The sequence below is a fragment of the Ylistrum balloti genome, unplaced genomic scaffold (assembly GCF_031769215.1).
Source record: "Ylistrum balloti isolate Yb309-2 unplaced genomic scaffold, AGI_CSIRO_Ybal_v1 Utg369830, whole genome shotgun sequence".
Lineage (NCBI taxonomy): Eukaryota > Metazoa > Mollusca > Bivalvia > Pectinida > Pectinidae > Ylistrum > Ylistrum balloti.
In genome coordinates this window covers 1,067,523-1,084,604 of record NW_026781993.1, presented here as the reverse complement: position 1 = coordinate 1,084,604, position 17,082 = coordinate 1,067,523, and the positions used below count along the sequence as shown (strand labels likewise).

General features: G+C 35.2%; 1 protein-coding gene across 1 annotated transcript in view; it reads left to right on the top strand.

The window, feature by feature from the left end:
* LOC132545121 (calcium uptake protein 3, mitochondrial-like) overlaps nucleotides 1-17,082 on the top strand; it is a 142,900-nt gene that overhangs the window by 5,068 nt on the left and 120,750 nt on the right. Inside the window, exon 2 of the mRNA XM_060208792.1 lies at nucleotides 486-630. Within this exon, the coding sequence (XP_060064775.1) occupies nucleotides 486-630 (145 nt within the window). The remainder of the gene's footprint in view (nucleotides 1-485; nucleotides 631-17,082) is intronic.

Here is a 17,082-nt window from a genome sequence, read left to right as displayed (position 1 = left end):
AGATCTGGTGTTCAGGAAGGGTAAGCATCTTCTGCTTTATTAACTATACCCACCATGTAATTAATCTAGAGGTGAATCCAAGTTAGTTATACCTCATTCTCCAAATAACCAGGATTATATTAACAAGCTCATCAGATCATAATGGCTGCCTTGAAACTTTCTATTTATGTAGTTTTTGTCAATCTGCATGTCTCAGAACAACACCGTATTGTAATCTTCAGCAGCTGTATGGAATTGGTATATAAGGTAAAGAAATCTCTTTGGAATATTGAATCAGCTTTCACATGGGGAGGTGATGTAGAAATGTGACATATATACTATCTCAATGTCATAATGTCGTGTCATAATCAGGTCTTTGTTGTAATAGCTATTATGACGTTTGTCTGCACTGTAACATCACATGACAACCTTCTGTTCTTGTGCTACTAACACCTGTACAAATGTCTAGATTTGATGTGTTTGAAATACCACAATGGTTTTTACAGGGTCAAGATGAACGTAAAGATTCCCGAATTCCCCACACGTACAGAGAGGTACGATTCAGACAGTTTGCCTCAGTGGAATACAAAGGTGTTACTTACATGACACCCCAAGACTTCCTGGAATCTGTCACCGAAGAAATGCCAAGACGTAAGTTAATATGCATGTAACTACATGTGTATGTGATGGACATCTTTGCTTTTCATAATCATAATTGTCCTGATGAAATTGCACTCTGATCTTTTGTTCAAAGAACTTCAACTGTTATTAATTAAATTGTTGAGAAGTTTTACAGATTAAGATTTTTCCTTTAATTAGTTAACTTAAGTTGAAGAATTTCCTTATGATAAGTATTGAAACAGAGGTATCAGACTATTAAACGTTGTACAGGATAGGGGTCCTGTTGTTGTTTTTATATGTGCACCCTACAAGGACTTCTGAGAAATGGCCACTATACTGTGGCTTGAGTGCTTGGTTTTACACATAGATATTGTCAAGAGTTTATACTCTTGGATCTCAATAAATTTAGTGATAAAAGTATGTGTGTGGGAATGACACTTAATATTTATGAAACTGTTTAAAACTTGTGTTTGATATTTTTACTGACTAGAATAAGATTATAAAATGTAATTGTATGTAGATGTGTAAGACAGGTTTTGATGTCGATGTTTATGTAGTTGTTATGCTTGGTAAGATTTTCTTACCTTAATCATGAAACTAAACCTTGAATCATTAAAAAAAAAAATCAGCTGTCATCATTGAGTTTATAATGAAATTGAAATAGATTCAAAGAAGAATAATTTTCAAATTTGAAATAAGAATGTTTCAGAAGGCGTGTGTAATATATGTTGTTTAGAAAATAATGTTCAGTCATGTTTTGTTTACTATGTATTTACTATTTTAAGTCCATGCTGTTGTAAATGTAACTGTGTCTTGTACCTTATAATATATTAAAGTCAGTTGCATGAATATATAAAGGGACATGACAAAAAATCCTCCCCCTGTTCAGGTTTTTGAAATCCATGCCACATCTAGTTTTGTGCATGCTTGTTCGTATACGACACTCTTTCTCCCTAAAATGTCACAGTGAAATAAACATGGTGGGATCAAGAATCACTTAGCAGCTTCAAAGCTTCAGTGATTTTTGTGGGTATTTGTCATGGGTTAGGTTTCATTTGTTGTCAAACGAAAATTTCAGTGATGTGGAAAACTGCATATTGTTCTGTATCAGCATAAACACTCTGTAATCTGTCACAATCTCAGAAAAATTCAGGTGAACAAAGACATTGTGGTTGGGACGTTCAGCTGATAGTTTTTGTACTACAGATTTTAAGCACAAAGACAGACTTGTAACATGTCACAAGGAAAAACGATAAGCTTTGGATGCTAACGTTGATAGATAAATGGTATTTGTTTAAAAAGTACAGTAAAAAATTTGGTAATGACCAATATCAACGGGTGTTCATGTTTCACATGAAACTTTTATGAATGAACTTTTGTGTGTAACACGGAGGCCTACTCCTGGACATACAGCCCTGTTTGATAGCTTAGTATTATGTAGTAAAAAGACATTTAAATCTTCAAAAATCCTTGACTTCTTTTTATATGTCATCTGTTTGAAACTTGTGATTCTGGTGCGTTAAATCTTATTGCTGTGAGAACTGTACTTGTGTGGCAGTTCATATTTCAAATGTGTTGTTTTCTGTAAAATCTTTTTTGGGACATCATCGTTTGATTATTTCTTTGTTTAAATCCATTAAGCACATAACTAAGATTTTTGTATGTTGACATAACAGGCTCAATAGGTGTTTAAGTGGCATGGCTATCTGTTGTCCATCTCGATGGAAATTTATCACAGTCTTCTCATCTATTCTCTCAGACTGTTATATGATCAAGATCCCCTGATTATCTGTTTTTGAAAACAAGAGGTGACTTAATTATTCGTGGGATAAAATGGATTGGGTAATGTTGGGGTTTGTCTTTCAATCTGTGTCTGATTTTGGTATCGTGCTTTCCTGTTTGTAATTGTTCCCAGGATCAAGACATGATCTTCATGGAGTGTGTGAACGATGGAAATCAGGAAGATTGAAAGACAAAGAATTGTGTCATGAAAATAAAAAACTCCTTAGAATTGAAGGAGGATAATGCAAGCATTTTTCAAGGTCAAACAATATCACCTGAGATATTTATCAAATTCAAAATCACCTAAGCATGTAACAGTGGTTTTTTAAAAGAAAAAAATATGAAGGAAAAAAACATACTCATAAAATGTCTTGAAATGACAGAAAAAGATTATTTTGGATCCTGATCAACAACAGATTCTGCCTCCAATATATTTAGCCCTCAGCCAGGTAAAGCCAACATATATCAGTATCATAGATTTAATTGTGCCTAATTATGCAGTGTTAATCTGTAAACTTTCCATGTGACTAATTGTTTCCATGAATGTTTACACTAAGTCTTAACTATGTGATAAACAGAATCTTCTATTTTTCCTTTGATTGCATCATTGATTTTTTTTTATCTCTAGCAAATTCTCACCTGAAATGTGATTCTCTACATGTAATTAAATATATAAATCTAAATACAAATTTCTTGATCTCTTCAAAATAACATGTTAGCCTTTAACTACATATGGGTGACCTATTGCTTTCTGTTGGTGGCTAACTACATATGGGTGACCTTTTGCTTTCTGTGGGTGGCTAACTACATATGGGTGACCTATTGCTTTCTGTTGGTGGCTAACTACATATGGGTGACCTATTGCTTTCTGTGGGTGGCTAACTACATATGGGTGACCTTTTGCTTTCTGTGGGTGGCTAACTACATATGGGTGACCTATTGCTTTCTGTTGGTGGCTAACTACATATGGGTGACCTATTGCTTTCTGTGGGTGGCTAACTACATATGGGTGACCTTTTGCTTTCTGTGGGTGGCTAACTACATATGGGTGACCTATTGCTTTCTGTGGGTGGCTAACTACATATGGGTGACCTATTGCTTTCTGTTGGTGGCTAACTACATATGGGTGACCTATTGCTTTCTGTGGGTGGCTAACTACAAATGGGTGACCTATTGCTTTCTGTGGGTGGCTAACTACATATGGGTGACCTATTGCTTTCTGTTGGTGGCTACCTACATATGGGTGACCTAATACTTTCTGTGGGTGGCTAACTACATATGGGTGACCTAATACTTTCTGTGGGTGGCTAACTACATATGGGTGACCTATTGCTTTCTGTGGGTGGCTAACTACATATGGGTGACCTATTGCTTTCTGTGGGTGGCTAACTACAAATGGGTGACCTATTGCTTTCTGTGGGTGGCTAACTACATATGGGTGACCTATTGCTTTCTGTGGGTGGCTAACTACAAATGGGTGACCTATTGCTTTCTGTGGGTGGCTAACTACATATGGGTGACCTAATACTTTCTGTGGGTGGCTAACTACATATGGGTGACCTATTGCTTTCTGTGGGTGGCTAACTACATATGGGTGACCTGTTGCTTTCTGTGAGTAGCTAGGTACATATGGGTGACCTATTGCTTTCTGTGGGTGTCTAACTACATATGGGTGACCTATTGCTGTCTGTGGGTGTCTAACTACATATGGGTGACCTATTGCTTTCCTTGGGTGGCTAATCAAACTAGGGTGCGGATCACTGTTAAAAATTGGACCACTCACTTTTAAGTATATAGATTTATACCACAGTGAAAACAACATGCTGATATTGCTGATCTGGTGTAGGTAACCTTGAATTACAATGACGCCCACATCTAAATCTAGCTTGTGGTTTTGGTGACAAGAGTCTTTACAAACTACTGATATACGCTACACCTGCATGTGTCTACCTGAAAATTTTGAAAAACAACTTGTGTATGTTATATAATAATTATGTACACATATTTCACAAGGTACTGACAAACTAATTATACTGAGAATTCTAAAGGTTTGCATAATGTCCTTCCTTCTCAGGACAGTCCTGTGTATGCATATATATATATATATATATATATATATGTATATACATGACTGTCAGTTTCAATTGAAGAGGATTGTAGACAAAACAATGCATGTATACATGAGAATGGTAAATTGTATCCGGTTTTAAAGTGATAATTGAGATACATGTTGACTTATTGTATCTAAAAATTAATATTTGATATTTGTAAAGTCTCAATTTTTGGTGATTTGTTACAGCTTGTTATTGCCCCTCTGGTATAATGTGAATGTTGTCTGGGTGTGGGTCATCATGAAAAGTATGATGACCAGTATCTATTGGGATAGTGAAATGGTGTATAAGGAATTTGGTTGTCATGCTCCACTTTAAACAGAGTGATGGCCCTTGGATTTAGTGTTTTGGATCAATTTTACTCTGACAACTCAGAGTATTTTATAATAGACAACACCTCATAAAATGGGTTTGATGTTCAAATTTAAACAGAGTTATGACCCTTGGCTGCTTTTTGTTCAGTTAATGTTGAATTGGGACGAAATACTAGATAATACTACAGAGTTGATGGAACAACCTTTATATATATATATATGTATATATATATATTATATATACACTGCCTAAGTGTTTATGGAGTAAAATTTAGAATTGTTAAAAAAAAAAAAGAAAAAAGCTTACCTACAGTAACAGGGGATAGAGCTAATAGAAGAATATAATATTAGACGACAAGATTTCAGACAGAAAAGGAAGTTTAATTCTGCTCAACAAACTTGGTATGTTTACCTGTGTGGGGCTGGTATTCAAGTACTTATATGCATATGTACATGTGTTCATGGAAACTAAGGGTAGGGCTGAACCATTGGCAATATTCCAGCCGACAACAGATGTATTATAAGCTTTGACAAGTCCGTAACACTATAATGGATTTCACATGGAAATGTAATAAATTAAATACCTGTCCTATATTCTGTTCATTCATTCTTTTAATCTTGTCAGCCAGGATCTTGTTTCAAAATATTTTTTGAAAATTATTCTTAAATGAAATTTTAAGATTTTGTAAGTGAAATAATGATTATTATTCAACTGATGTGAAATACTTCGGGTTTGTTCAAAGGTACTTTTAATCTCACCATGATGAAATCCCATTTATCTAAGCATTGTGTATCATTTTCCTGTAATAAGCCAACCTATCTGCACATTAAATATCATTGTCCTATAATAAGCCCACCTTTCTACACATTACTTATCATTGTCTGTAATAAGCCCACCTATCTACACATTAAATATCATTGTCCTGTAATAAGCCCACCTATCTACACATTACCTATCATTGCCTGTATTAAGCCCAACAAGCAACATATTGTATATCATTGTCCTGTAATAAGCCCACCTATCTGCACATTAAATATCATTGTCCTGTAATAAGCCCACCTATCTACACATTACCTATCATTGCCTGTATTAAGCCCAACAAGCAACATATTGTATATCATTGTCCTGTAATAAGCCCAAAATGTCACTTCCTGTACATGCAGGCAGTCTTACTGAGGTAATATAGAGATGTCTTACACTCACCAGAAGTGTAGATATTTCTGTCTGTTGGGGTAGAAAACAGACATATATCACCTTACCCTCACCAGAAGTGTAGATATTTCTGTCTGTTGGGGTAGAAAACAGACATATATCACCTTACCCTCACCAGAAGTGTAGATATTTCTGTCTTTTGGGGTAGAAAACAGACATATATCACCTTACCCTCACCAGAAGTGTGAATATTTCTCTCTGGTTGGGTAGAAAACAGACATATATCCCCTTCCCCTCACCAGAAGTGTAGATATTTCTGTCTTGTGGGGTAGAAAACAGACATATACCACCTTACCCTCACCAGAAGTGTGGATATTTCTGTCTGGTGGAGTAGAAAACAGACATATATCACCTTACTAGTCAAAAACAGTGGGGTGATGTGGGGGCTGGGGGTGATTAGTCAAAAACAGTGGGGGTGATATGGGGGCTGGGGGTGATTAGTCAAAAACAGTGGGGTGATATGGGGGCTGGGGGTGATTAGTAAAGAACAGTGGGGTGATGTGGGGGCTGGGGGTGATTAGTCAAAAACAGTGGGGTGATATGGGGGCTGGGGGTGATTAGTAAAAAACAGTGTGGTGATATGGAGACTGGGGGTGGCTAGTCAAAAACAATGGGGTGATATGGAGACTGGGGGTGATTAGTCAAAAACAGTGGGGCGATATGGGGACTGGGGGAGACTAGTCAAAAACAGTTGGACGATATAGAGGCTGGGGTAGACTAGTCAAAAACAGTGGGGTGATATGGGGACTGGGGGTGATTAGTCAAAAACAGTGGGGTGATATGGGGACTGGGGGAGACTAGTCAAAAACAGTTGGACGATATAGAGGCTGGGGTAGACTAGTCAAAAACAGTGGGGTGATATGGGGACTGGGGATGGCTAGTCAAAAACAGTGGTGTGATATGGAGACTGGGGGTGGCTAGTCAAAAACAGTGGGGTGATATGGAGACTGGGGGTGACTAGTCAAAAACAGTGGGGTGATATGGAGACTGGGGGTGACTATGAGTCATAAACAAGGAGATGATATTTGTGACTGGGGATGACTAGTCCTGCACATGGAGATAGTGCTCTGCCTGGGGATAACAAGTCATTTTGAACAAGGGGGTAGTCCGAAACAATACAATAGAATCTTTGGTGTGTAGTCTTAAAAAAATGGGTAATATTGGGACTGGTGTGTGTAGAATTAATGAGATATTAGGGATGGGGGGAATGGGGGTGCGGAGATAGGGGAATGTATTATAATTCAGGTAGGAAAGACAACTGTAAGGGGAAAGGAAGAGACTTTTACATGGAATAAGATCTACGATTATGCCCTGTCAGATGACCATCTTCGTTAACAAATAACAACAACCTTTCAAGAAGACATGAAGTAAAACTGTGTGGCCAAGTCTGTGGCATTTGATTTCTGTTACAAGTAATTCTAAATTTTCAGACATAATGTCTACTTGTTGAAAGAGCAATTTAAACTTTTTAATGTGTATGATAGCATACTCATAACTGTTTTTGAATTTTTGTCTATATAGAAATAATTGAAATCTTGTGTAACTAATGTTTTTGTGCTACATAACCGGCTAGCCTTTACCTTATAATCTCTTTGATCATCACAATTTTCAACTCAAAATAATATTTTGTTGAACATTGTGTTGAGCTGTACAACCAACTGTCTCTGATATACATAAGTTTGACCAATTAAAAAACAATTGGCATGATGAGTGTCACTCAAATAGAAGGAATGTTGTAACAGAGATAGATAATAAAAAAGACAAGGTCACTTTAAATATGCTTTGTTATGATAAAAAATGTTTATGTAGTACTAAAAGACATGCTGCAACAGGTGAAATCAGTCGGATCTAATTTATAGTTAAAATTTCATGAAAACTACAATTTTATAGAAAGCATTATTTTGGTATCACAAAAAGAAAGTTAATTTTGTAGATGTCCTTTTGCCTCCATTTTTCATTTGAAGAGAAAAAAAAATCTACAACTGCTATACTTTCCAAGGGGATTCATTTCTTGTTTAATATTGGACAAGTAACAGGATCCTTAATCATCTGGTATATGACCATGCTTGTTTGAATGTTAGGGGACTCCCTTTTCCCAATTGTCTCTGAGATTCAATGTTAGTTTGATTTCTCTATTTACAGTCGTAATTTGTAAAAAAAACAGTACTAAAACTTGTTCAAACCAGATGATACCCAATTTCATAATAAAACCCTACTTCCTTATAGATTTAAATCTTCAGGGTGGCCTAAACAGTTTGATGTCATAGTGAGTAACACTTCTCTGCTTACTCTAGTCGGGTCATCAGAGGAGACAAAAGGGCCATAACTTTTGCACTTCGGGGCTGTAACTGGAGGGATTCAGGAGACCCTTTTAGGTTCATTGATAGACTATGTTCTATTGGTTTGAACTTGCTGGGAAAATCTCAAGCTTTGAAATGGAAAGTGCATTTGATGGCAAGGTTGCATGTCTCGAAAATGCTCCATACAGCATGGTAGTGGTTTGTGGTCTGTTGCTTGTAGGATAACAGGTTTTATATTACATTATGTTACTAATTTAGCACCACAGTTACAGACATTAGCCACAAAAAGCATCAGCATTTTATATATATCCTGAACGGGGATGAGATATTTAAATCTCACAGAGAGAGAAGTTTGTAAGAATATCAAAATAATGTATGCTGGCTCTAGGGTGTAATCAAGAAATTCTTGCAATTTTGAAAATGTAATTGATATTTCATCTTTTGATTTTAGTTGTTATGAAAAAAAAATGGAAATTTGCATTACGGATAACTTGAATGTGACATTCTTTGCTTTAATGCAACTTATGATAAATACCAAGTAATAGAGTAGATAATGCAGAAGTAAGTTCCAGTATTAATATCTGGAGTGAGAGAAAAGCTGGTATTTAGTTATAACTGCAGGCATCGATATTGGAAAAGAATGGATAAAAAGTAGTGTTTTTGAATAAAAATGAGGTGATATAGTGTTGAAAAAAAAAAATCTGTGTAACCAATTTAAATATAGAAGACACATTGTAAGTTCATGAAAGAAAAAAGTTGTGTTATCAGAAATGTTGACTTGACCAGCTGTGACATGTTTTCTATAACTTTATAACTAGGTAGATTCACTGCACTGTGACATATCCATTACATGACAGAGTTTACCGAATTTCAAACAAAATAAAACAGATGGTGCATTTTGGAAACAAAAGACGAAAAAGAGATACACCTTGCCTTGTTCTGACAGGTTTCAGGTAGTCGAGCAATTCTGTTAAAATTTTATGAATAAATTTGATAGATTTCCATACATAACAATTAGAGTTTATACTTTGTAATATCATTAGACTAAAACTGATGCTATCTCTGCCGATTTACTACATACTTAAATGTTAATTACGTACCTGTTGGTATCGGTTGTTAACGGTGCATGTAGCAGCAGAGATACATTAAACGATATGCTTCAGTGACTCTTAAAAATTGGACAATGAAAATCTCCCTTTTTTTCATCATAGACAAAAGATTGTCCCTTGAATATTATATTTATAAAGAAGAAATAAAAATGAAAATTTTAAGAGGCGACAATCTAGAAATCTATTTCATTAACTTCATAATGTTGATTTTCATAAATAAACAATTAAGGCTGCAATCAACTTTCCGTTGTCTCCATTTATATTACCTAAAAATATTGTATTAAAATATTTTAGCATTCTGTGGACTTGAATTGAATTTTTTTACTAAGAAATTCATTAAATGATACCAGTGATGTTAGGATCTTTTGGGTGATTGGCCGTATATTGGTATACATATCTAAGAAAGCTGTTTCCCACACTGCAGTATCCTTCAAAGCTCAACTTGACTTTCAATAAGTTGGGTTTCTTTCACACAGTTTAAACAAAACCATTTAAATTCTTAAGTTGTAATTATCTTTGAGGATTGTTAAGTGTTGGAAAGTGCTATAGTACAATAGAAGGTTTGTGTAAATGGTGATTACCTAGTCAAGTGCTATTGTGATCGGATTTTCGACAGATTAGTTAGGAAAATTGTGGACAGCCAAGGAAAACTGCACAAAAACAAATTGATAGTAGACATGCTATGTAACTGTTTAATCTGGTAGGGATTACAATGTAAGCTAGGTATAAGATCGAAAATCTCATCAGTGTGAAAAGTGAGAGATTTAAGGTTTGATAAATGATGGGATTAAATTAGAATTTCGACAGAGATGAAATTTATGGTTTTAAAGTCAGTGGGAACATTTTCTTCAATACAAGCATGCTCAACTACCCAGGTCTGAAGATTTTCTGAATAACACACATTGGATTAATGATTGTGAAAAACTGGCCCCAGGAATCTTCATTTTATTGAAATAGGTGTTAAGAGAATATTGCATATTTTTGGAAAATCCTTTACAACACTGATATATTCATCAGTATTTTTTTTTATTTCCAAACTATCAAAGGTTTGTTGATTTTAAACCAAGAAAATTTCAAGAAATATTAGCAATGTTTTTTTAAGGAGAACCTTACAGTTAATGCAGGCACAAGTTGCTGTAAAATCTAGATTGTTAAGTCCATGCAAATTTATCAAGATTCTCAGGCAGGGAAACTGTGTTATTATAACTTGATTTCACTCGGGGATTTATGACAATATACAAAAACATCATGAAGTGAAACATTTGCAGTATCGTAAGATTTCATACATAGGTCTCTGACATGGTATGGAGGTATATCTTTGTCAGTGGACAGGGTCTGTCCTCCTTGTAATAGCTGGTGGCTCATAACCTAACTGAACAGCATATATGATTAGTCCATTGCATGCTGTCAAGAACAGTTGGTTAGGTGTCTCGCCCCAAACCTAGGAGACATGTACAACCACGACAGCGTGGACTCGATTATTTCTGTTTTCCTGTAGTGACTTAGGCCAACACTTTACTGACTGTCAGCTAAGGTGGGACCCTGGTTTCATTTACGTCATTTTGGACTTAATTTCATACAGGGAACATTATACCAAAGTTTTATTGATGGAAACTTTGTTGTTATAACTTGATTTCATACAGGGAACATTGACAGTTTTACCTCAACATTATGCATGGGTTTCTTCCATATCACTTTGACAGTGTGAAGACTTTGCTTGTAATAGAAAATTATAAAGATAGACAGACATATCCTTTATTTAGAAAGAGCTGTCAATAAAAAAACAGACTGTTATATATTTTGGTAGGTCGTTGTATATTGGATAGATATGAAATACAAATTATATCAATGTTTTAGTGTACAGGTAGTTCTTTTAAACCTATTACATCAAGGCCACACAAGTGTTTGTGTACAAAGATCTTCATGTTATATATCAACAATGCTGAAACATCATGATTTGTAGTTCAATTCAGTAAATACCCAAACATTCTTGTGTATTTCCAAATCTAGATAATAGAAAAAGCAAACAGACGTACATTTCTATTGAATGTAAATGCTAAGTTAGCATGTTTGTTAAGTCCGTTATATTCGTTTTTGGCTTTCGCTGTGTAATGTTAACAAGGTAATGATCCATATATTTCTGGTTATTTGAAATGCCTCGCATAGCTGAGGTATTGTATGCAAACCCTGGCGTATTTAAAACTGGTTGTTAGAAATTGGAAGTCTTTCAATTTGAAATATTTAAATAAAAAAAAATCTTGATTCCTATTGTAATTTGCTGGAGGGCAGTTGGAATTCAAAATATAAACTCAACATTTAATAATTTATTCATAAATTAAAACCGATCAGGATTAAAGTAATTGACTGTGAACATATTGACAGAGAATTGCATGATTAGGAGCTTAAGTCTTATATCCATAAGTAATATTTATGACTGTTTAATCACAATTATTGATAATTTGAACACCTCCAGATCAAAATTTTTTCGTCATTGTATTCACATTTTTTACATATTTAATATTTTATAAGTCTGTAACAATTTTGGAATGTTGACAATAAGTTGTAGATTTAAATACTTTTCCAATACCACCACTTGACTTTGACACTTTGACGGATAATTTATTTGCCTAAAGGAACTACCTACTTAGAGAGATCAGAGCTATTAAGTGTTAATTATACTTTAAAGAATGTTATGGGGTTATCTCCCCTTTTGATATATGTATTTCTTTCCATGTTTAGGAAATACACAATTCCATGATTAAATTTTTTAAAAATTTGGTCTGATTGCCATGTATGAACAAAGAACCTGCACATTTGTGTTTTTAGCCCACCATCATCAGATGGTGGGCTATTCAAATCACCCTGTGTCCGTGGTCCGTGGTCCGTCCGTCGAGCTGGCCGTCCGTCATCCGTCCATCCGTAAACAATTCTTGTTACCGCTATTTATGGAAAAGTACAAGATGGATCTTTCTCAAATTTCATATGCTGTTTCCCCACGGTCCCTAGTTGTGCATTGTACCTTTTTTGGACTGATTCGAATTCAAGATGGCTGACAGGCGGCCATCTTGGAGTTTGAAAGTAAAAGTTTGTTACCGCTATTCCTGGAAAAGTTCTGGATGGATCTTTCTCAAATTTCATATGCAGTTTCCCCTTGGTCCCTAGTTGTGCATTGTACCTTTTTTGGACAGATTCGAATTCAAGATGGCCAACAGGCAGCCATCTTGGAGTTTGAAAGTAAAAGTTTGTTACCGCTATTTCTGGGAAAGTACTGGATGGATCTTTCTCAAATTTCATATGCAGTTTCCCCTCGGTCCCTAGTTGTGCATTGTACCTTTTTTGGACAGATTCGAATTCAAGATGGCCGACAGGCAGCCATCTTGGAGTTTGAAAGTAAAAGTTTGTTACCGCTATTTCTGGGAAAGTACTGGATGGATCTTTCTCAAATTTCATATGCAGTTTCCCCTTGGTCCCTAGTTGTGCATTGTACTTTATGGACTGATCCGAATTCAAGATGGCCGCTTGTTGGACTTTTTTTATTTTAAAAAGAAAAAATTGGTACCGCTATTTCTGAGAAAGTACTGGATGGATCTTTGTCAGATTTCATAGGGAGCTTCCCATTGGTCCCTAGTTGTGCAGTGTACCTTTTTTGGACTGATTCGAAATCATGATGGCTGCCAGGCAGCCATCTTGGATTTTTAGAGTAAAATCTTGTTACCGCTATTTCTGAGGAAGTATTGGATAGATCCTTTTGATATTTCATAGGTATTGGTTTAACTTAGTCCCTAGTTGTGCATTGTACCTTTTTTGGACTGATTTGAAATCAAGGTGGCCCACAGGCAGCCTTCTTGGATGTCGACAGTGATACAGCACAAGCATATTTCTTCGATATTCCATCATATTGATTCAAGACCATGTCCATTATCCACCTGTAACTGACTGATATCTAATAATACTTTGGGATCTTTTTCAAATGATATTTGATAATAGGTGCTTAATAAAAATATCTTGTGCCATCATTGAGTACGTTCAATGAAGACCAGTTCATGAACATTTACAACACCTGTAACAAAAAAAAAATAAACAAATCTTCAAGAACTGAAAACAGATCCTCAAATGGTGGGCGCCAAGATCCCTCTGGTTTCATATTTACTGTGATAAGCAATTTGGAAAAATGCAGTGTTCTGATTGGACAACTTGCCCAAGCTACACGCAGCTGTGTAATGTGTTTTTGCCAGGGTACACGTAAATGCTTGTGCGTCAGCCAGAGTATATGAACAATTCCAATTTAAGAAACTATTGCGAATAAAAGTAACATTGTAAATCATGATATTTCGATGGTTATGAAGTAGTTTGCAGTATGCCAAACCCTTGATATGGACTGTGTACCTTGCCTATGAAAGTATTCCTGGGTCAGTCTTTTTCATGCAATCACAATTTTATGAGGGGAGAGATCCCGGATGAAGCAGAGCAAGTGTTAATCATATCCGCATCCATCTGATGTATTATTTTCATGTGCAATAAAACATGTACGTTATGATATACCTAAATATGATTGTGAGAAATAATGGGCATTTAATAGATTTAGTCAGGTATTTGAAATGTGAATTTATTGATGAACTAAAGAACGGAAAATGTAGAGGTGTACTGTAGTTGATTTTATTGTTGTTTAATTGTGTGTTGTTTACTTTTTATAACATGCATGGTGTATCAAACTTTTTCTAAAAGGAAAAAAAATGAATAAAAAAGATCTTATTATCAAATGCAATATAACATTTGGGTATGAGTTTTCAATAAGGAGAATTTGTGAAATGGGTCTTGTTTTTTTTTTCTATAAAATATAGAATTTTATATGTTTGATATAAAGAAAATCTTTTATTGTGTAAAAGGCAGATAGTTCACTCTTGCTAATCTTTTACCTACAGGGAATCAGCTGATATATAGGAGCCGAATTTGATTTAAATCCCAGGTGTAGTGAGGAGGCGACCAGATTACAAGCAGATCAGCTAGGTTGTACCTATGTAGACAGTATATAAGTTCAGCTTTCATTGTTCTGATAATGTTATGCGTACGGCCAACTACCTGGGTCATTGATATACACCTATATACATGATATATGTACCTGATATATGTACCTGATATATATTCAAACTTCCTAAAAGTCAGTGATTGAGAAATTACAGGTAAAATATTTACGTGCTTTCTATTTATATATTGATGTCATGTCACCTACCTGTGGGTATCGAAGATGGTTGTAGCTTTGTGGTTGTACATCTTTTTCTATGATGCATTCAGTCAGTGTTAAGGCACAGTTAGAGAGTGTTTCGAACTTTATCACATGGTCTAATGAATGACGATTTTTTTCCTTTCTCTGTCCTTTTTCTGTAACTTGATGTAGATTTCATTGTTCCACTACATCCGTGAGGGAAGTTTAAATGTCTCTCTAGATGTCAAAATTTAGTGAATGGATGTACGTCCATCCCCCTTATCAGGTGTTACAACGACTAAAAACTGTTAGAATATAACATGTCTGGACCTGTCCGCTTTGTTTCAATGTACATTATCAGGACCTGCGTATATAATCGTATTGATCACAGGACTAGCCGATTTCTCCATTTGTTTATATCGTGTGATACACATAGTATATGTTGGAAGATAGACCCGGTCTCTCACTAAATGTGTTAATGCTGTATACTCTGGTTGGACACACCTTTTAAAAGCAATTCTCTTATCAATTGCTTGTCAATAAGTGTAGAATTTTATGTAAGGGTCGAGGAAGTTTGCCATCTTTTGATGTTTATAAACTCTTGACGCTGGTCCACCACAAAATAAACACAAGCATCCATGTTTGACATTGGACCTTCCCACATAGGTAGTATGCTGGGTATATTAGTAAAGATAGGCCTAGATTATACAGACAGATTGTCACCGTTGGGAATCCTAGTTATTTCCACTATATGTTAATGAATGATTGTCCAAATATGATTGATGTTGTACAGAGCAAATTTGTTCTGTTACTGTGTCAACCCTCAATGATAGTTTTATAGGAAACTATCAAAATGACACAGGAAATAGTAGAACAATGTTTTCAAAATCTTTCCTATTTCATTTTTATAATTTTTTTTTAATTGTTACTCCTGTATTTTAACATCTGATTATAACGAAAATAAATAAAAAAAAAGATGTAACTTCTTAAGAGGTTAATTTGGATGATGGTGATGTAAGTATCAGTATCTCAATCTATCAGCTACACTCAAGTCCTATCTCACCCTTCACACCTCCTTCAAAAGAGGACACACTAGGGGAGACAACAATGGTCAGATAATGAGCAGGAACTTGCAAATGATAACGAGTATGGGAAGGAACATTTTCTAAGTATCTCTCAACCCAGTAGGGGGTGTGACTATTTACTGTAGTTAGTTTTAGGTCGGAATTATATCATGAAGTTCACTTTTACTTTATAAGTCCTATTGACTAATGTAGATACGGTTCAAGAGTCTTACAGATATAAATAATCTGCAATTGGTAATTTGAAATGCTTTGAAAATCTTTTAGTGTATGCACAATAATCCAGGAGACGGTTAAGATCAATACATCACTATAGAAAATGTATTCATGGTTTCGAGGAGTCGTTGTCCATCTCTTATATAACTCCTTAGAGTTTTCTATTATACCTAGTATACACTGACTCAACATTAAATAAAATCCCAAGAATTTCAGTGTACACAAGTGCTAAGCAGTGACAATAATTTATCAAGGGTTGAATTTGGCAATAACGGCACTCTGCAACAAAATCAAAAAGTCCAGCTTTTTGATACATGAACTGACACTGGATCCTCATTGAAATGTTACAGGAGTGTTTGAATATATAGCTTGTGACCTGTCACATTCACAAATAGTCGGGCAACTTTACTACATTTTCATTGTAAAGGTGATATGTAACAAAGCCATAGATCAGTTGACATTTTCACCCTTAAAAGTCGCTCTTTTAATCTAGCTTTTGTAAAAAGAGGGACAAGCCAATATGAAGGCTTTTTGGAACTTCAGAACATGGTTTTGATGTATATAGTGCGCATTCCAAAGTAGTGAAAGTAATTTTGTAGTATATACGGTGAATGTGTATGAAAAATTGAACCCTTTGAATATCAAGATTCCTGAATTAAGTGCTGGAATTTGTTATCTTTGTAAAAGGAATCTTGTCAAATCTGAATCTGCATAGTCTGAAATTCTGTACAAAGCAACATAATGTTGTGCTTTATTGTTTTGTCATTTAAATTTCCTATGAAAGAAATGACACCTGTCTATTATGACATTAGGTTGGTTCACATTTTCCTATTTGAAGTGACAGTTCTAAATCAGAAGATGTAATTATGAAAGAATTTTAAATTAATAAAATGATGTACATACAGATTCTGGATGACATCTTTGTTTTTCCTACATACATGGAGGTGGAGGAGGGGGTAGAGGAAAGGAGGGAAGGGGGAAGGAGGGAGGTGGGGCATGTTGTTCTTGGGAAAAAATTTTCAAAAATATCAAGGACCAACAAATTTTTTTTTGTGTAACAGAGGTCATTATTTATTTAAATGCCTCCGCTAGGATTTGAACCATGGGACCCTTGCCTTACTAGTCTGAAGCTCTAACGATTTAGCTGAAGTG